The sequence below is a fragment of the Narcine bancroftii genome, chromosome 7, assembly GCF_036971445.1.
Source record: "Narcine bancroftii isolate sNarBan1 chromosome 7, sNarBan1.hap1, whole genome shotgun sequence".
Taxonomy (NCBI): Eukaryota; Metazoa; Chordata; class Chondrichthyes; order Torpediniformes; family Narcinidae; genus Narcine; species Narcine bancroftii.
In genome coordinates, this window is record NC_091475.1 from 165016879 (window position 1) to 165037827 (window position 20949).

The 20949-nt window shown below is 40.8% G+C and overlaps 1 protein-coding gene across 1 annotated transcript in view; it reads left to right on the top strand.

Annotated features, from left to right (window-relative positions):
* mrps9 (mitochondrial ribosomal protein S9) overlaps positions 1–20949 on the top strand; it is a 101665-nt gene that overhangs the window by 37419 nt on the left and 43297 nt on the right. The window contains exons 3-5 of the mRNA XM_069891116.1: positions 54–116; positions 213–243; positions 9936–10015. Of these exons, the coding sequence (XP_069747217.1) occupies positions 54–116; positions 213–243; positions 9936–10015 (174 nt within the window). The remainder of the gene's footprint in view (positions 1–53; positions 117–212; positions 244–9935; positions 10016–20949) is intronic.

Sequence of the window (20949 nt, forward strand, 5' to 3'; positions counted from 1 at the left end):
TAGTCACAAAGATTTTGTTAAAGGCTTTTACTTGTGTATCATTTTTATTCCAGAGAGCTATCAAGTACCTCTTTCCATCTGGCTTATTTGAGAAGAAGGCTAGGCCCATGATGAAGGTATTAGAAATATTTTTCCTCTCTAAATTCTACTTCATTTAGTTGATTAACTATTTATTTGCTGTTACTGATTCCAATATATCTGTCTAATTGCAGCATCCTTTGGAGGTCTTTCCAAAACAGAGAGGTAAGACATCATTTTAAAGGGTAGTGAACTTGGAATGTATTTTTTATCACTCTTTAAAACATCTTAACTTAGATTATATAAGCATTTGGTGTCCATTCTAGTGATTGTTTTTAAATTAAAACTCAGTAACTGTACCAGCGGCATATGCATGGGCTCCAGCTACATTGATCTTTATGAAATAGTCCCTATTCCAGTCTCCAACTTTTCCATTGCTATGTTGATGACTGCATTAGTTCTATCTCCTGTACCGGTGCTGAACTTGACAATTTTATTAAACTCACCACCATCTTCCATCCTGCCCTGAAATTTATCTGGACTGTTTCTGACACTTCTTCCTTGACATCTTTCTCCATATCAGGAGACAAAATGATATCTACTACAAGCCAATCGAATATCACAGCTACCTGGATTGTACCTCTTCCCATCCTGACCCTTGTAAAGGACCCCATTCTTTTCTCACATTTTCTGCATCTCTTCCCAGGATGAGACCTTCCGCTACAGACCTTTCGAAATGTCCTTTTAATGACCAGGCTCTGCATTTGTCTCATTATCCTCCGACATTCCCACCAACTTTAGTGTGATCCCACTACCAGCTGTATATTCCCATCTCTGTTTCTATCTGCTTTTCTCAAGTATAAATCTCTCTTGAGACTCAGTAATCTAATCTTCCCTTCCCACCCAACCTTCTACCCCGTTAGGCACGTCCCACTGTAACTGCAGAAAATGCGGAACTTGTCCCTATGTCTTCTCCCTCACCCCCATCCAGGGTGGCCAACAGAACTTCCAAGTGGGACAGGGCTTTACATGCACATCATCCAAATGACTTGCCTTTTTCTACATCAGTGAGACAAATCCACATTGGGTTGCTGCTTTGCTGAACATCTACGCTCCATTTGTGGGTATAATCTTGATTTTCCTGCATTCAAACATTTTAACTCTCCAAATAATTGTCACAGTAAAATATCTGTTCCCATTCTCATACATTATCTGGGCAAGGCTAAACATAAACTTAAGAAACAAGACAGCTTTAAACTTAATGGTATAAACATTGTTTTTTTTTTATTTTTAGGTAACCCGAGCCTCATCTAATTCCACTATTCCTATCTATTTACCTACTCCTGTACTTATTTTTCTTTTTTTTCTCATCTTCTTTCCCAATGGTTTCTCTGCCTCACTACTTCCCAAACTCTGTCACCTCTGGGCCCCTCCCCAGCCTTCTTCCCCTTCATACATGTCATTTCACCTATCCTATCTTAGTCTTGATAAGGTTCGGACCTGAAATCCTGACATTTTTTTGAATATTTTTAAATTTTTTCATATATGTAATTCTTCTTTTCTTCTTTGGCTTGGCTTCGCGGACGAAGATTTATGGAGGGGGTAAAAAGTCCACGTCAGCTGCAGGCTCGTTTGTGGCTGACCAGTCCGATGCGGGACAGGCAGACACGATTGCAGCGGTTGCAAGGGAAAATTGGTTGGTTGGGGTTGGGTGTTGGGTTTTTCCTCCTTTGCCTTTTGTCAGTGAGGTGGGCTCTGCGGTCTTCTTCAAAGGAGGTTGCTGCCCGCCAAACTGTGAGGCGCCAAGATGCACGGTTTGAGGCGTTATCAGCCCACTGGCGGTGGTCAATGTGGCAGGCACCAAGAGATTTCTTTAGGCAGTCCTTGTACCTTTTCTTTGGTGCACCTCTGTCAAGGTGGCCAGTGGAGAGCTCGCCATATAACACGATCTTGGGAAGGCGATGGTCCTCCATTCTGGAGACGTGACCCATCCAGCGCAGCTGGATCTTCAGCAGCGTGGACTCGATGCTGTCGACCTCTGCCATCTCGAGTACTTCGACGTTAGGGGTGTAAGCGCTCCAATGGATGTTGAGGATGGAGCAGAGACAACGCTGGTGGAAGCGTTCTAGGAGCCGTAGGTGGTGCCGGTAGAGGACCCATGATTCGGAGCCGAACAGGCGTGTGGGTATGACAACGGCTCTGTATACACTTATCTTTGTGAGGTTTTTCAGTTGGTTGTTTTTCCAGACTCTTTTGTGTAGTCTTCCAAAGGCACTATTTGCCTTGGCGAGTCTGTTGTCTATCTCATTGTCGATCCTTGCATCTGATGAAATGGTGCAGCCGAGATAGGTAAACTGGTTGACCGTTTTGAGTTTTGTGTGCCCGATGGAGATGTGGGGGGGCTGGTAGTCATGGTGGGGAGCTGGCTGATGGAGGACCTCAGTTTTCTTCAGGCTGACTTCCAGGCCAAACATTTTGGCAGTTTCCGCAAAGCAGGACGTCAAGCGCTGAAGAGCTGGCTCTGAATGGGCAACTAAAGCGGCATCATCTGCAAAGAGTAGTTCACGGACAAGTTTCTCTTGTGTCTTGGTGTGAGCTTGCAGGCGCCTCATATTGAAGAGACTGCCATCCGTGCGGTACCGGATGTAAACAGCGTCTTCATTGTTGGGGTCTTTCATGGCTTGGTTCAGCATCATGCTGAAGAAGATTGAAAAGAGGGTTGGTGCGAGAACACAGCCTTGCTTCACGCCATTGTTAATGGAGAAGGGTTCAGAGAGCTCATTGCTGTATCTGACCCGACCTTGTTGGTTTTCGTGCAGTTGGATAATCATGTTGAGGAACTTTGGGGGACATCCGATGCGCTCTAGTATTTGCCAAAGCCCTTTCCTGCTCACGGTGTCGAAGGCTTTGGTGAGGTCAACAAAGGTGATGTAGAGTCCTTTGTTTTGTTCTCTGCACTTTTCTTGGAGCTGTCTGAGGGCAAAGACCATGTCAGTGGTTCCTCTGTTTGCGCGAAAGCCGCACTGTGATTCTGGGAGAATATTCTCGGCGACACTAGGTATTATTCTATTTAGTAGAATCCTAGCGAAGATTTTGCCTGCAATGGAGAGCAACGTGATTCCCCTGTAGTTTGAGCAGTCTGATTTCTCGCCTTTGTTTTTGTACAGGGTGATGATGGTGGCATCACGAAGATCCTGAGGCAGTTTACCTTGGTCCCAACAAAGCTTGAAAAACTCATGCAGTTTGGCATGCAGAGTTTTGCCGCCAGCCTTCCAGACTTCTGGGGGGATTCCATCCATACCTGCTGCTTTGCCACTTTTCAGTTGTTCGATTGCCTTATATGTCTCATCCAGGGTGGGAACCTCATCCAGCTCTAGCCTAAGGGGCTGTTGAGGGAGCTGGAGCAGGGCGGAATCTTGGACTGAGCGGTTGGCACTGAAAAGAGATTGGAAGTGTTCTGACCATCGGTTGAGGATGGAGATCTTGTCGCTGAGGAGGACTTTGCCGTCTGAGCTGCGCAGCGGGCTTTGGACTTGGGGTGAGGGGCCGTACACAGCCTTTAGAGCCTCGTAGAAACTCCTGAAGTCGCCAATGTCCGCGCTGAGCTGGGTTCGTTTGGCGAGGCTAGTCCACCACTCATTTTGGATCTCCCGGAGTTTGCGCTGAAGATGGCTGCATGCGCGACGGAAGGCTTGTTTCTTCTCTGGACAGGACGGCTTTGTAAGGTGAGCCTGGTGGGCAGCTCGCTTCTTTGCCAGCAGCTCCTGGATTTCCTGGCTGTTTTCGTCAAACCAGTCCTTGTTTTTCCTGGAGGAGAAGCCCAGTACCTCTTCAGTGGATTGCAGTATGGTAGTCTTCAACTGATCCCAGAGGGTTTCAGGGGACGGGTCCGTGAGGCGGGTTGCAACGTCGAGCTTTGCTTTGAGGTTTGCCTGGAAGTTTCCTCTCGCTTCGTCTGACTGCAGGTTTCCAACATTGAACCTCTTTCTGGGGGCTTTATTGTTCCTGGGCTTTGGCTTGAAGTGAAGGTTGAGCTTGCAGCGAACCAGCCGGTGGTCAGTGTGGCATTCCGCGCTAGGCATGACCCTGGTGTGGAGCACATCTTGTTTGTCACTTTCTCGCACCAGGATGTAGTCCAGGAGGTGCCAGTGTTTGGATCGGGGATGCATCCAGGTGTTCTTAAGGCTGTCCCTCTGCTGAAAAAGGGTGTTTGTAATGACAAGTCGCTGTTCTGCGCAGAGCTCCAACAGGAGGCGCCCATTGTCGTTGCACTTGCCGACGCCATGCTTGCCCAGGATTCCTGGCCAGGTTTCTGAGTCTTTGCCGACACGAGTGTTGAAGTCGCCCAGGATGACAACCTTGTCGGCTGTAGGGGTACATTGGATGAGGTTGCGCAGGTCGGTGTAGAACTTGTTCTTTTCTGCTGGTTCTGCCTGGAGGGTTGGAGCATAGACACTGATGAGGGTGATGTGACGCTTGCTTTGAAGTGGGAGTCGCATGGACATGATTCGGTCCGAGAGGCCTGTCGGAAGGTTTTCGAGTTTGGAGGCAATGAAGCTCTTGACCATGAAGCCTACACCAGATAGGCGTCGTTCATCCGAAGGCTTGCCAGACCAGTAGAGTGTGTAGCCCACGCCGCGTTCTTGGAGGCTGCCTACATCTGCCAGGCGGACTTCACTGAGAGCGGCTATGTCGATGTCAAGTCTGAGGAGTTCATGTGCAATGAGGGCAGACCGACGTTCAGGTCGGTGGCTGTCAGCCTTGTCTAGCATGGTTCTGACGTTCCAGCATGCTAGCTTGAGTTTGTGAGCATCTTTTGAGGGGGAGGACGTGGAGGGGGAGGACGTGGAGGGGGAGGACGTGGAGGGGGAGGACGTGGACCTGTCCTCGGGCCTGCGCAAAGGAGCTTTTAGGTGGAGTGCAGTGCGCGCAGTACTGGCCCCACCCTTTACACCCATGGTTCGTGTGCCGTGGCCAAGCAAGCTGGGACGTGGCAGCGAGGTCCTTGGGTCGTAGGTTTTATATCGGAGTGGCCTTCTCCTATGCAGGTTTCTTACCCGGGCTGGAGGGGCCTGCCTCCCCTCCTAGGTCGGTCCATACTGCCCGGACCGGGGCCGAGGCCGCCGCAGTTCACCCTGTGCCTGGATTGGGGCCGCCGCCTCCCACTCTCTGCCCGGATCGGGGCCTTCGCCTGCCCCACTCGACCGAGGCCGGGGCCGCCGTCTCCCCTTTGATCCTGCCCGGATCGGGGCCGCCGCCGTCTACCCTTTGCCCGGACCGGGGCCGGGGCCGCTGCTGCTCTCCCTGTGCCCGGACTGGGGCCGCCGCCTCCCACTCCCTGTCCGGACCGGGGCCTCCGCCTGCCTCACTCGGCCGAGGCCGGGGCCGCCATCTCCCCCTTGCTCCTGCCCGTATCGGGGCCGCCGCCGTCTACCCTTCGCCCGGACCGGGGCCGGGGCCGCTGCTGCTCTCCCTGTAATTAATAAATATGTAATTAATAAATGATTAAATAAAACAATAGGAATTTAAATTGAAGGCAACTTCAATCATTAATGGTTGTAACCCCTTCCTTCCCTTATCCTCCCTCCAACACACAGGAGTCCAACAGGGTTTACATGATCAATTTAAGGAAGAAGATCAACGGAGGTCTCAAGAGGCTAGAAGAACACCACTACATATTTATACTTAAAATTTGCAAATACGGGCCCCAAATTTGCAAAAAACATACCATATTTACTTTCAAATTATATGTAATTTTCTCCAAGGGGATACAATTTTGAATTTCTGCTTCCATCTTCCCGTACCCAAAAGTGAATCTGACTTCCAGGTCACGCAATACATTTCCTTGCCACCAATAATGCTAGTTTAACAAATTTCATTTGGCAAATTGATAGTTTCAACTTGGGTTTTGTTCCTTCCCAATAGAAATAAATCTGTATTTTGTGGAAATACAATGCCTTTAACTTGTTCTAAAAATTTCCCTAAGTCCACCCAAAAAGACTTTGCTTTGCGACATGACCAGGCTGAATAGAAGAAAGTTCCTGTCTCTTCACCATATCTAAAACATTGACCAGACCCAAAATGTTGACTGACCATTTTGACCTAAGGATGCTGTCTGACCTGCTGAGTGCCTCCAGCAATTCTTTGTGAGGTCAAGATTCCAGCCTGTGCAGCTTTTGTTTCCTTGGTTGCTATCTTATTTGTTCTATGTGTAGTGCTGCGTCTATTGTTTTCTGCCAATATTTTACTCTGAATTGTTCTGTTGTCTTAAAAGAAGACAATGCTTTGTCATGTTTCTGTTCATTGTTGCTGTGTTTTTGCTCTAACGATGATGATTAAAGGCAGCCTTGGAGCAAACATTGGAAATTCTTTTCTATGACAAGAATGGAAGTGATTTTCACAATCCACCTCTCTAATTTCAGATGTTGCATTACAGAAAGACTTGTATAACCTTTTTGTCTCCAAGTCTTTTCTAACCAGGAATCCCAAGCTATTTATAAATTTAATTTTTATTTTGGCTACTGGTCTCAGAACAGTAGAATGTACAGTGGATATCTGTTTTCTTGTTGGCTTGGCATTAAAATGAGTACCTGCCCAGACCCAGTCCTTTGTGTGGATAATTTTTAGTTGATAATGAGTTAATTTGTTCTGAATTACCCATAACTATAAAGTACATATATACCAAAATTCTTATTTGCTGCAGCCAAACTGCTAATTTTGTAAAATAAAAACAAATTTTTCAAGAGAAAAAAAGTGTCAGTTTGATACTATAGACAGATCTTTTAGTGGTGCTGGTTTAGTTTTTGATTAGAGTAGTAAGGGAAGGCTCGGGAGTCTGATAGCCATTGGATAAAGATGGCTTCTCCATCTTCTTCCCAAATGTAACTAGGAAAGTCTGTGACCAGGGTGATGGGGATCCTTTATGATATTGGCTGCTGCCTTGAGGTACTGCCTCAAATAAATGTCTTCAATGGATGTAAGGTCGAGACCATGATGGACTTGACTACGTTTGCTACTTTCTATATCCCTGGGCACTTGAATTACTAAACCAGGCCGTTGGTGCAACCAGTCAGTGTACTTTCCACAGTACACCTGAAGAAGTTTTTTTTTAAATTTGACATGCCAAATCTCCTCAGAAAGTAGAGGCATTAGTGTGTCTCCTTCACTGTTACCTCTGTGCTCCAGAAGTTGTCCTCCAATATAAGGACTCCCAGAAACTTGAAGGTACTAACCCTTCCACCTCCATCCTATCCTCATGGTCACCCAATTATTTGTGTTAAAATGCTACTGAGTATGGTTGTTTGAGAAAAAAGATAATCCATTTTCACTGCCCTCGCTGCAATCATTGACAAAATTTTGAAGCTAAGTAAATCATTTTTTTCTATCCAAATACTAAACTCTGATTGAAATTCATTATATAATGTCTTGTGAAGTACTCTTAATGTGGCAAAGGGATCTAAGACAGTTCACAGGACCATTAGCAAACAAGATCTGAAACTAAACCACATAAAGGAATAATAATGCTAACATCTTTTAAAAAAAAAACTTGTTCCAGGTTGTTTTTGGTGGAAAGCAAGAACCCTGGTTCTTTCTAAAAGATGAACAGTTTGATTTTATGTATAATATGGTATCTGATCATTCTCCAATTGATTGCCAAATTCTAGTGGAAACATTTGAAGTCACATCAGTAGAATGAACTAATGTTGATTTTTTTTTTTCTCCTCATTCTTTGCTCATTTGAAAACTATTATTTGTGAACTTTTATTTACTGACTTTCTTCACAAAGATGACAGTGAATCTCTGGAATTTTCTACTCCAGAAGGTGATCATTGAGGGAATTTAAAGAGAAACGAGATGTATATTTGAAAAATTAGTAAAAAACTGAGGTCCTCCATCAGCCAGCTCCCCACCATGACTACCAGCCCCCCCCACATCTCCATCGGGCGCACAAAACTCAAAACGGTCAACCAGTTTACCTATCTCGGCTGCACCATTTCATCAGATGCAAGGATCGACAACGAGATAGACAACAGACTCGCCAAGGCAAATAGCGCCTTTGGAAGACTACTCAAAGGAGTCTGGAAAACAACCAACTGAAAAACCTCACAAAGATAAGCGTATACAGAGCCGTTGTCATACCCACACTCCTGTTCGGCTCCGAATCATGGGTCCTCTACCGGCATCACCTACGGCTCCTAGAACGCTTCCACCAGCGTTGTCTCCGCTCCATCCTCAACATTCATTGGAGCGCTTTCATCCCTAACGTCGAAGTACTCGAGATGGCAGAGGTCGACAGCATCGAGTCCACGCTGCTGAAGATCCAGCTGCGCTGGGTGGGTCACGTCTCCAGAATGGAGGACCATCGCCTTCCCAATGTCGTGTTATATGGCGAGCTCTCCACTGGCCACCGTGACAGAGGTGCACCAAAGAAAAGGTACAAGGATTGCCTAAAGAAATCTCTTGGTGCCTGCCACATTGACCACCGCCAGTGGGCTGATATCGCCTCAAACCATGCATCTTGGCGCCTCACAGTTCGGCGGGCAGCAACCTCCTTTGAAGAAGACCGCAGAGCCCACCTCACTGACAAAAGGCAAAGGAGGAAAAACCCAACACCCAACCCCAACCAACCAATTTTCCCCTGCAACTGCTGCAACCGTGTCTGCCTGTCCCGCATCGGATTTGTCAGCCACCAACGAGTCTGCAGCTGACGTGGACATTTACCCCCTCCATAAATCTTCGTCCGCGAAGCCAAGCCAAAGAAGAAATTCAAAGCAATGTGGAACTGGCAGAGAAAAACTGAGACCTGGGATAATCGGTCATGACCATATTGAACGGAAGGGCAGAATTGAGAGACATGCTCCTACTCTGAATTTTTTTAATGTTCTTTCTGAATGTCCAATAACAATGATCCAATAACATTGCTTCACTGTGCTTAAAAGAAGAACTATGTAGAGAACTTGTGAATTTGTATGGTAGGTTTTATTTTGTTCCTTTATTCAAGAGTGCTGGAAATGGGAAATCCTGATGATTGGGTTTAATTTGCTAACAGCAGCTGCTCTAAATTAAACTTGCTGGACTTGATTTGTGAGAAGGCCCACTTGACTCAAAGAAGAACTTTTCTGTGAAGATTCTTCTTACATTTGACTCAACAAATGCAGCTAATGTTAGCAATGTATCTACGCTAACACTGATCTGCCTGTTGCTCAGAAGTTGGGCTTATCATCTTAATGGTTAAAATTCTTGTTTAATACATTTGCAAATTAGATGTACTGTGCAGTGAACTGTTAAGTGTGCATGCATTGATGAGCCAAATGGCTTTCCCAACAGAATTCTTTGGAATAAAATGCATGTGTGCGGTAAGTCTTTTGACCTCCTAGCTCATTCCTCAAAACATTGACTTACAAAATATTACAGAAGTCCGGGATTACCAAAGTTCAGGTTTGTTTGATTTGCCTTGTCTTGCTATTTTTGAGGCAGTATATAGTGAGTAAAGATGTTGTTTAGGTTTAATTTTGCCACAAACCTTATTTCTTTTAGTGTATTCCAGAATTGAATGCAATAAAGATCCAACTTGACTTCATTAGTTGCTCCATCAGTTTGCATTTTACCTTAAGTTTATTTTGCTGCAGTAATAAAATATCATTTCTCAACATCTCTCTTAAATTGACTCTTGTTTTGCCATATAATCATTGAAACATTTTCAACAAAATCTAGCTGATTTCACATCTACTCCTTTCCCAACCTAAGTGTTCCTGGCAAAATTCACAGTTACTTCTGGTGGTTGCTCAAAACCCAAGTTTGCAATATATGTATCAATGTACTAAAAATGTCACATACAAATTTTCTGGACCAATATCTTGAGTTTTCATTCATGTCTCTCAGGAAACCAAAATGAGATTTATTTCTCTGTTTTACAGCTGTTCAGTGGAGAGAAGATGGACGTCCTTTCAATTTCCTTTTTTACACAGGAAAGCAATCTTACTATTCACTTATGCATGTAAGTCTTAATAGAATTCAGGTGTCAAGTTAATAATTTGCTACTGTTGTGAAAAATTTCAGTGAAATTTTTGAGCTGGAAGTATTAATCAAGTGCGAATACAAACTGGCCACCTTGAAACAGTGAAACTGATTTTATTTCTAATCTCAGAGCAAATGCAGACTAGTCAAAAGCTCTCCTCTGCTATTTCAGTTTATTTAATAGTTGGCTACTCTTGTTCTGAATCTGGTCCCACTCTTGACAGTGATATGACATAAGAATTGAGATTGGCACCGATTTTGTCATTAGTGTATAGAAAATCATAGATGCTATTGTATTGCAAAATTATAGTTTTTTTTTGCAATAAATTTCTATTTAAAAGTCAGGTTCAAACTTGCAAATTCCTTTTCACTTGTATTTAATTGGCCCTTTTTCCCCACTCCATGCTCCTCACCCACCTGGCTTTGCTACAGTTTTCTTGAATTCATAGCTTTGATTTTTTATTGCTGATGCACTTGTTAATAATGCTAAATATTGATTCACTGAGTTAGTTTTTTGGCCAATGTAGACTTTCTGTGTAAGAGGGAGTTTGACAACGTTTAATGAGTCAAGATGTCATTTAGGTTTAATTTTGCAACAGTCCATATTTCCCCTCTTATTCTTGCCACCACACCCTCTCGACCTCTCCCCCTCCTCTAGCCCCTCCCTCTTTCACTATTCCCCTCTTGCCCTCACTTCTCCCCTAACCCTCTCGTCCTTCTCCCCCTCTCACCCCTTCCTCTCATCCTCTCGCCTCCTCCCTTTCACCTCTTAAAATTCAAAGTTCATATTTGTTGACAGAGTATATTTTATATTGGTAGTCCTTCGGTTCGAAGAAGACACGTTGTGCAGTTCATCTGTGGCACGAAGGTGACTTTGCAGTCCCAGTCTGGAAGCAGAGAGTCTAGCACAATGGGGGCACTAGAAGTCCATTTTTGTAATAACTGTGACTGCTGCTTTGTGAAGCCGTTCACAGTTTTCCACCAGTTTTTGGCAGTGCAATTGAATATTTGGGAGATAAATTAGTAAAATTAGAGTAGGTTAAATATATATACACACACTTTAAAACAGATCTTATTTGAAATACTGAAGAATTCATATACAGTAACTTTACAGAAACTATGGAGAATGCAGTACAAATTTCACAAGTAGGTGATAATTGAAATGACGTGATTAAAGCAACAAGCAGGAGACACTCTGATTGTTGAAAGCTCTTTGCAAGGGTTTTGACAGAGTGCACAGAAAGGTCACTCCTAGGTTTTTGTTTACCTAAGATAACAGCTTGACCAAGAAGACTAACTCCTGTTGTTTGCTGGAGAAGGTCAGGGTTTTTGCAAGTGAGAGAGTCACATGGGCTTTCTGGCTGTTGGGGAGAGAGAGAGAGAGAGAGAGAGAGAGAAGAGATAGAGGCAACAAATCTTTATCTACAAACCCTACGAGAACCTTCCTGAGTGGTAAACATTTACCTTTCAAGCCAAAGCCTGGTGAACTTTATATATGTTAAATTCTGTGCACGGTATAAGAATTGCCTGCAACTAGTGAACTTGGAAGAATGAGAAGTGAGATTGAACTGTGAACCAAAGAATTTTTCTTAAATTTACATACACATCACATACATGTGTGCTTAGAATTAGAAGGGGGTTAAGTTGGGTTAGTTAAGTTAATAGAGATAAGAAAGTTTGATTCTGTTTTCATGTTTAAAGATAATTAAAAACAACTTCTGTTTAGGTAACTACTTGTATTGGTGAATTTCTATTGCTGCTGGGTTTTGGGGTCCTTTGGGCTCTTAAGACCAGCGCCTGTCTTCAAAACTGGTGTAGGCTTCATTATCACAGGGCTCGCCAGCGGGATCTGTCGGCAGCCACAGCTTCTAGTTCTCTTGGCTGAATGTCACAGTAGTGTAGGTTTTCCTTCACAGCAACTTTATTTCCTTCCTGTCTTCTGTTCACCAAGACCAGCTGGCAAGTCATACGGTAGTCGTCCATTCTGATGACATGCCCCACCCACCATATCTGGGCTCTGATGATCAGGGACTTGATGCTGGTGAATTTTTTGCGACCCAAGACCTCCAGGTTGCAGACATGTCTTGCCAACAGATGCCAAGGATGGAATGGAGGTCACGCATGTAGTATTTCTCCAGTTATTTGATGTGGTGTTGGTACAGAGTCTAGGTCTCTCATCCATATAGGAGGGAAGGATGACCACAGCTCTGTAGACTTTCAGCTTTGTGGAGATGCGGAAGTAGCGTTGATTAATTACTCTGGTATGCAGCCTCCCCAGAGCCTGACTGGCCTTGCTAATCCTGGAGTCAATTTCTTAGTCCCAAGACCCATCACTCAAGATGATGCTCCGCAAGTATTTGAACCTGTTTACATTTGTAAGCTGGGTGAAATCAAGGGTGATTTTTTTATTCTATGGTGTTGGTGTTTGACACAAACTGATAGAATACTTCAGTTTTGTTCAGGTTGACGGTCAGGCCAAAGAGCATACTAGCGTCTGAGAATTTGTTCAGCATTAAGTGTAGATCACTATCTTTGTGCACCAAGAGCACACAGTGATCACCAAAAAGTGTTTCTTGAATGACTGTTTTGAGGCACCTCATCCAAGCGTTCAAGCAATGAAGGTCAAAGAGAAACCAGTCCAGTCGGACCTTGATGTGCACTACCTCCTGACCTTGGAGAGCATGTGACAACATGCAAGTGAAGGACAGATTAAACAAGACTGGGGCTAGTACACAACCCTGCTTCACCCCATTAGAAATGGCAAATGCAGCTGATGTATCACCTCTGCAGAGGACCTGTCCTCTCATTCTGTCATGGAGCAGCTGTGTCAGATTTATTAATTGCCTTAGGCATCCGTAACATCTCCGGCTGATCCAGAGAGCCTCTCTGTTTACAATGTCAAATGTCTCTATCTGGTCAATGAAGATTGAGTAAAGAGGCTTATTCTGCTCAATGCACTTCTCCTGAGCTTGTCTCATGGCAAATATCATGTCCACTGTACTCTATTCTAGCTGAAAGCTGCACTGCGCTTCTGAGAGATACCTTTCCTTTTTTTTAAATTATTTATTTATGAATTTTAAGCCACAATAATAATTATATTACATTCAATTCAAAAGTAATTTCAAAAAGTTATACATGTGATATATAACCCCCTACCCTCCAACCCCCTCCCCCAACCCCTAGAAAGATAAAAGGAAAACTAAAAAGAAGGACCAGAGAATGCCAAGGGAATAGAGCATTTGTATCATAAAGTCTGATATTGGAGGTTACCAATAAATGAGGTCTTCAGAGAGTCTATTAAACATACAGACGTACATTTTGTGAATATGGGCACCAGATTTTCCAAAATGCATGATATTTGTTTTGTAAACTATAAGTAATCTCAAGTACAGCTATAAAGTTCTGCATGTCATCTTTCTATGTTTAAATCTGTATCTGACTTCCATGATATTGCTATACATTTCCTAGAAACTGCTAAAGTAATTTGTACAAATTCAATTTGATACATAGTTACTTTTAATGTAGGTTTTATAGCCTTAATATTATTCAATAAAAATAACATTGAATACTGTGGGAACTTAGCCCTCGTAATTCATTCCAAAAATTAATTGACTTCCAACCAAAAATATTTTACTTAGGACACTGCCAAGTGGAATGCAAAAAAGATCAAATCTCATGTCCACACCTAAACCATAAATCTAATAAAGCAGGATTCAATCTGTTTAATTTTTGTGGAGTCAAATATAACTGATGCAAAAAATTATATTGATCTAACCTATACCTAACATTTATAATTTTTGTCATATTATTCTTACATAATTCCATCCAGTCTTTCACATTGTTCATTTAGATCCACTTCCCATCTTAATCTTGATTTGTGCACCCCTATTTTGGGGGCTTTCCTTTGAAGTAAATTATACATTACAAAAATAAATTTAAATACATTACTATACAAATCAATAATTCCAATTCACCCCAGTTAAGTATCAGGAAACTCGGACCTATTTTATCAATCAAAAATGCCTTAACTTGATAATAGAAAAGTATAATTAGGCACATTAAATTTATTCTTCATTTGTTCAAGTGTTATATATCTTCCAACTTCAAAACCATCCTCTATCCTCCAAGTCCTCAAAAATTGATTATAGAAAATGGAATGTCTGTTTTGACAAAGGGGCAGTTTTTAATGAAACTGAAGCTTTCATATCGATTTCATAATCTTATTCCATCATTCAATCTTGTTTCAAAATAGATGTTTCCCTACTTCCTACCAAAAACTTAAATTCCATTTATCAATAAATCCTGTAAATTTATTTCTTTTATTTTACAAAGTGCTATACAGGTAGACAATCCTTTATCCGGAACTCTTGGGGGACCGTGTGTTCTGAATTTCAGATATTTCCAGATTTCGGAAAGCCAGATTTAAACCCACCCGAATTGTGCTGCCATATCCATTCCCACCCCCTTCCAGTTGTACTGCCGGTGTCCCCCCACCTCTCACCCGTCCGACTCATGCTGCTGGTCTTCTCCTGCCCCTCACCTGTCCGACTCGCGCTGCCGGTCTCCCCCTGCCCCTCACCCGTCCAACTCGCGCTGCCGGTCTCCCCCTGCCCCTCACCCGTCCGACTCGCACTGCCATCTCTCTCCCCACTTGCCGGATTTTGGAGCTTTTCAGGTTTTAGATGTCCAGATAAAGGATTGTGTACCAGTATTAACCCAAGCAGGAATTTTATCTAAACTAAATACATTAATAAATCTTAATTGAGCAGCTTTATAGTAATTTTTAAAATGAGGAGGTTATTAGCCCCCTAATTCAAATTTCCAAGTCAATGTTTCCAAAGAAACCCTCACCATTTTCCTTTTCCATAAAAACTTCATAACAATCACATTTAAATCCTTAAAAATTTTTTGAGGAATTGAGATGGGAATCAGCTGAAAAAGATATTGAACTCTTTCAAAAATAATAATCTAACACAATTTATGCAATCTACTAATCAGTATGGTGTCGCACTTATTCAAATACTCATCAATTTTATTAAATAAAGGTGAATAATTTAATTTTTTTTTTAATTATATCAATCCGAATACCTAAATTCCAGCATCTGGCCACCTAAATTTAGTGGCCATTTTACACTGACGATAGTCATCCTTAACTAAAGGCCTAATTTTACTTTTCTCCCAATTAATTTTATACCCAGATATTTCCCCATATTCTTCAAATCTTGCATGTAATTGAGGCAAAATTTATAGGATCTGTCCAATAAACCAAAACATCATCAGCAAATAATTTAATTTTATATTCCTCTTGATTAAACCTTTATACCCTTAATCTTAAAATTTTGTCTTATAAGATCCACTATTTGCCAAAATAAACAAGGCTGGTAATAAAGGACAACCCTTCCGACTCTGTCTAGTTTATTAAAAAGAAGGAACTTGTTCATTAGTCACCATCCTTGCACAAGGATTTTTATGTAAGGCTTTAACTCAATTTATAAACGTCAACCCAAAGCCAAACTTTTTTAATACTTCAAACAAAAAAATCCCCATTCTAATCTATCAAAAGCCTTTTCTGCATCCAAATCACCTCCTTTCTGAGCTAAATTAATTAGACTAATCAATATAGAAACATTATCAACAGATTGTCACTTTTTTACAAATTCTGTTTGATCCATATGAATTAAATTTGGTAATATTTAGCTAATCTGTTTGCTAACATTTTGCAACAATTTTATAATCTGCATTCAGTCATGATGTCGGTCAATAAGATGCTAGATTTAATGGATCCCTGTCCTTCTTCAGTATAACTTATTATTTCAGTTGAAAAATATTCTGGTAAGGGATGAGATTCCATTGCTTTGTTTATCATCTCCATAAAAGGAGGTATTAAAATGTCCTTTTAAAAAAAAACTCAGTCAAAATACCATCCTCATCCAGTGACTTACCATTTTGTAATGAACTAAGTGCTTGACCAAGTTCTCTTGCTATAAAGAGAGGATTTAAATCTCTTTGATCTCGATATTCCAAACTAGGTAAACTTATCTGAGAATTAAAAAATAATAATTTTAACTTCATCTCTATTAGATTCAGATTTATATAAATTAGAATAAATATCTTTAAATAAATCATTAATTTCTTAAGGCTTTTTCTTATAGCATTATTCTTAAAGTTTGTTCTATTTTTAAACTGCCAAGCAAGAACCTTTATGGGCCCTTTCTCCTAATTCATAATACCTTGATTTGGCTCTCTCAATCAACTTTTCCATTCTCTAAGCCTGAATAGTATTATAATGAAGTTTTTTTTATTATTAATTATTTTCTTGTCTAAAACCTTTGTAAGTCTTTCAAATCTTCTATTTCTGTTTCCAATTAGTCAATCTCTTTCATATAATCTTTCTTAATTTTCACTGTATACCTTCAATACATCCCAAACGATTGACTTATTAACTACTGAATTAGAATTTATTTCTAAAATTTATTTGATTTGCTTTCTTATAAAGTCACAAAAATCCACCCTCTTCAACAATGTAGAATTAAGTGTCCACCTATAAACGGATTGCTCCTTCTCGGGTACCAAATACGTCATTAAGTGGTGAGTGAGCAGATAAAATTCTAACATAATCCACATGCATAACCATTCCATGCAGTTGCGCTGATATCAAAAATAAGTATTCTAGAATAAGAATCATGCCTATGTGAATGAAAATAATAATCCCTTTCTTTAGGATTTAACTTTTGCCAAATATCTATCAAGTTCAACTCTTTCATTACACTCAGTTACCTTTGCTGCTTTAGCTTGAATAACTGATCTTGTCATTTTATTCAAAACAGGATCAAGACAACAATTAAAATCCCCTCCTATCAATACTTTTTCACAAATAATTCTTTCATCATCAACATTTGGTGCATAAATACTCATTTGTCCACATTTCACAATAAATTTGACAATGGATCAAGACAAATCTCCCCACAGAATCAGTGAGCACCCTTTGAATTTTAATAGTAATGTATTCTTAATAAATATCGCCAAACCTGTTGCTTTAGAATTATATGTTGAAGCTACCACTTGACCTAGTCTTTTTAATTTCTAATGTTCCTTCTCTGTTAAATAGGCTCTTGCAAGAAAGCAACATAATCTTTAATTTTCTTAAAATAAGCTTATAAAAACCCTCTTGGTTGTATTATTAAACCCATTTATATTAAAACTTACAAATTAAAAAACCCTACTAGTAGCCATTGATTTACTTCCCAAAAATTCAGAACTCCCCTTTGCCTCTCCTCTTGGGCCTCCTAAATCTTAACTGTTGACCACACTTGACATCTCCTTCCAAAGAAAGAAAGTAAAGAAAAAAAAAACTTATAAAAACACCCCCCCCCCAAAAAAAAGAGAGTTCTGTCAAAGAAAAACCAGTACTATCCCACTCGATTGAGCTGGAAATGGCTTGTGCCACTAAGTCACACATAATAGTTAAGAAGGAAGAAAAATCTTCTGCTACCACCCCCCCTCCCCCCCACCGAGGGAACAATCATTATATAAATTTTAAAACGGTTCATTTATAGACATAGGCAGCCACTTCACGATCTCTATTGACTTGTTCATCTTTAAGATCAACTCTTTCTTTGTAGCTTGTATCTTCTTGGATTGTTGACTATCCAAACTTTGCACACTGACATGTTAAAGTTCTCATTACTTAGAAGAGAATTAGCAAATTCCAAAGCTTCCATATCATTTACAAAGAATCTTGCTTGATTATCTCCCAAGAACACTTTAAGTGTAGCAGTTTTCACAATTGCCATACTTGTACCTGCTTAAAATAATACTTTCCTATCAATGGGCCCTGATGTTGGCAAGAATTCTGGACAGCCACTCTCAATATTCTCTCTTTATCTTGATATCGCAAACATCTAATCAAGGCAGAGTATGGTATCTATTCAGGCAATGGCTTCTTTCTATTGGCCCTATGTACTCTATCTAATTCAATTCCATTCGGAAAGTTATCAGACCACAGGACTTCTGGGTCCATTTTTTTTTTAAAAAAACTACGATGAGAACCTTCAAAATCTTCTATCAGCCCAACAATCTTCACATTATTTCTTCAACTATGAGTTTCTAATATATCAAGTTTTTTGTAAGAGCTCTTCTTGACATCCCATGCCATTACTGAATCTTCCATTATATTAACAACATCCTTGTATTGTTCAATTTTATCATGGCATTCTTGCAAATTTTCTTCAACTTTCTGAACTTGTGCTTTAACTTTTTCAATCACTTTAATATATCTTTTCATTTCTTCCTTAATATTTTTTTCATCTCTCCTTTAAAATTAACAAATTGGTGCAGGCGAGAAGGGCCGAGGTGGGCTGTTTCTATGCTGTAATTGTTATATGGTTATTAACATCACGCCTTACAGACACAAACAGCATAATTATCTCGCTCATTGCCTGTAATTGATTCATCATTTGTCTGCCCATACCTTGTCCCCTAGCTTCAGGGCCCTTTACCTGCATGTAAATGTTAAAACCTTGTGTTTTTGATTTGTAGTTAATATTATGATTATCCCTTTAAGAAAGATTGTTGTTTATAATGTTACTACAGTAACTATAATATGATATATCATAATGCCTGGGCATATGGGGAGCTTGCTTTCATTCTTTGAAGATTCATAAAAGTATCTCTTTAGATACTTTTTGAATTAATCTTATATTGTTTATTTCTTTTATATTTGTTTAAAGTTGAATATCGTTATCATACAATATGCTTTGTTTACTCATCGTTATGAAAATCTCAATGTGAAGTGTTGCAAAAGGTTTATGCGTTATATCAACCAATTAAAGCTACTTACAACTGCAACTACAAAGTTTGATTTATTGAATTAATAAGATAGTCATTCAGAATATTGTCGCTTACGGTTGTTTGAAGATGACACATTTTGAAATTGGGAAATACTAGAACTTGGAAAGTCTTATCTATATTCTTTTTCAAAGAAAAGCTTGTAAAATTTGTCTGAAAGAAACAATTACAACTTGATTTAAAAGCTGAAGCATTTAAGACAAGAAGTTCAGTTGTCTGTTTTGTCAGCCTCAGTTAGAGCTTGTCTGTTTGACTGCAGACACCTGTAACCTTGGAGAGAGACAAGAGTTCTAGTTTGCAGAATTGACAGGAAGCCCAGCAGAATGTTTTGAAAAGTTGTAAAAACAACTGATATGCCAGCCAGTCTGTGTGAAGAATACAGATACCAGCCAGAGAAATCCTCTTAAAGGGACCACGCAAGATATAAATTTATTTCCAGTTCCCAAGAACAAAGCCAGAAGAAATCCAGCTGCAGTGTAAATAATCCAAGATGGTTAAGAAGTCTTGTTGGGCTAAAGACCTTGAACAAACAGCTCTTCTCAAAGAACTGTTTGATCGTGAGTTGAGCTGGCATGGCGGACTGACAACGCTTGGCAGGAGATTCGAGCCAGCCACCACTGAAGAAATGGCTTCAACTACCAAGCAAAAAAAAGGACTCCAATAAGGCAGGCCTCATTAGCTGACTTAAAGATTAGTGGAACTGGAACAGGTGAATGTACGTTGCAAATCCCCACTAATGCTGTACTGAGTGAAATGCTGAAAATAGAGACTCAATCAGCACTGTCGGAAAGTTTAGATGTGAATCCTGATGATAGTATTTCCAAGGTTATGAGCGTAGGAAGATCTTCAAAGGCATCTAGAGCAAGTACAACTTCGCATATTTCAAGCATATCAGCTATGCATGCTAAGGTGCAAGCAGACGTGGCTACTATCTGTACACAATGTGAATGGTTGGAGAAAAGATGTGCTTTAGAAGATATGGAGGCTGGAATGAAGAATCAGCAACCGAAGTTACAAATGGCTAGTGAAGAACAAAAAAAATTATTGAAGAAACTAGATCCAGAGGAACAATATGCTATGAATATGGCCAAAGTAAAAGCATTAGCTCAGGCTTCTGCAAGATCTATCTGTTACGGAATCCAGAGGACCCCCAAAACCAGCAGCAATGGATATTCACCACATCACAGGGTTACTTAAACAAAAGTAGTTTTTAATTCTATTTGAACAAGAAAACAGAATTAAACTTTAACTTATTACTTAACCTACCTAACTACTTAATTCCCCCTCCCACCACTCCCCCATACTAAGCATGGGTGTGTGTAATGTATATTTAAGATTAGAAAAGTTCTTTGGATCACAGTCCAATCTCACTGGTTGCAGGCAATTCTACTGTGCACAGAAGTTAGCATTAACAAGGTTCACCAGTCTTTGCTGCTTAACAGGCAAATGCTTACCACTCAGGATACTTTGTTACATTTTTGCAAAAAGCATTCTGCAAATATTCTGTGTTTTAAAATGTGTGCGTGCTAACTGCTCTAGCAATTCCCCCCCAAGCCACCTCAAAATACTCTGTCACAAAGTGAAATAACCAAAGAGCTATTACATAACATTCCAACAGATCAATGGGTACCGCAGCCACAAGAAACGAGTCTACTCGAGCAAGGAGCCATGGGTGGCGCTGCGAGTGCTCAACGGTCAATGACCAACACTGTGGAAAGGGCTAGCAACATTCAATCTCTTCTGAGTGCACAATTTATGAATCTCCCCGAAAGGAGAGTACTTCAAAATGGTTCACCATGCGAGTTGATCATACTCAGCAATTGATGTCTCTTTGTTTTGCTGAAGAGCCAGCGACAAGTCAAGGATCTCCACCAATGCCATCAGTGACAACTCAAGGTCCTACACCTTAGGCACCAGTCCAAGTTCAGCCAGCTCCATTCACAACAAGACGACAAGTCACAAGCCATAGTGGACAAGACGAAATAATATCACTCATAGCAAAACAAAATGAAATTTCCGCTATGTTAGCGCAGCAACAAGGTTCATATGGTTTTCCCGAAGAAGAAA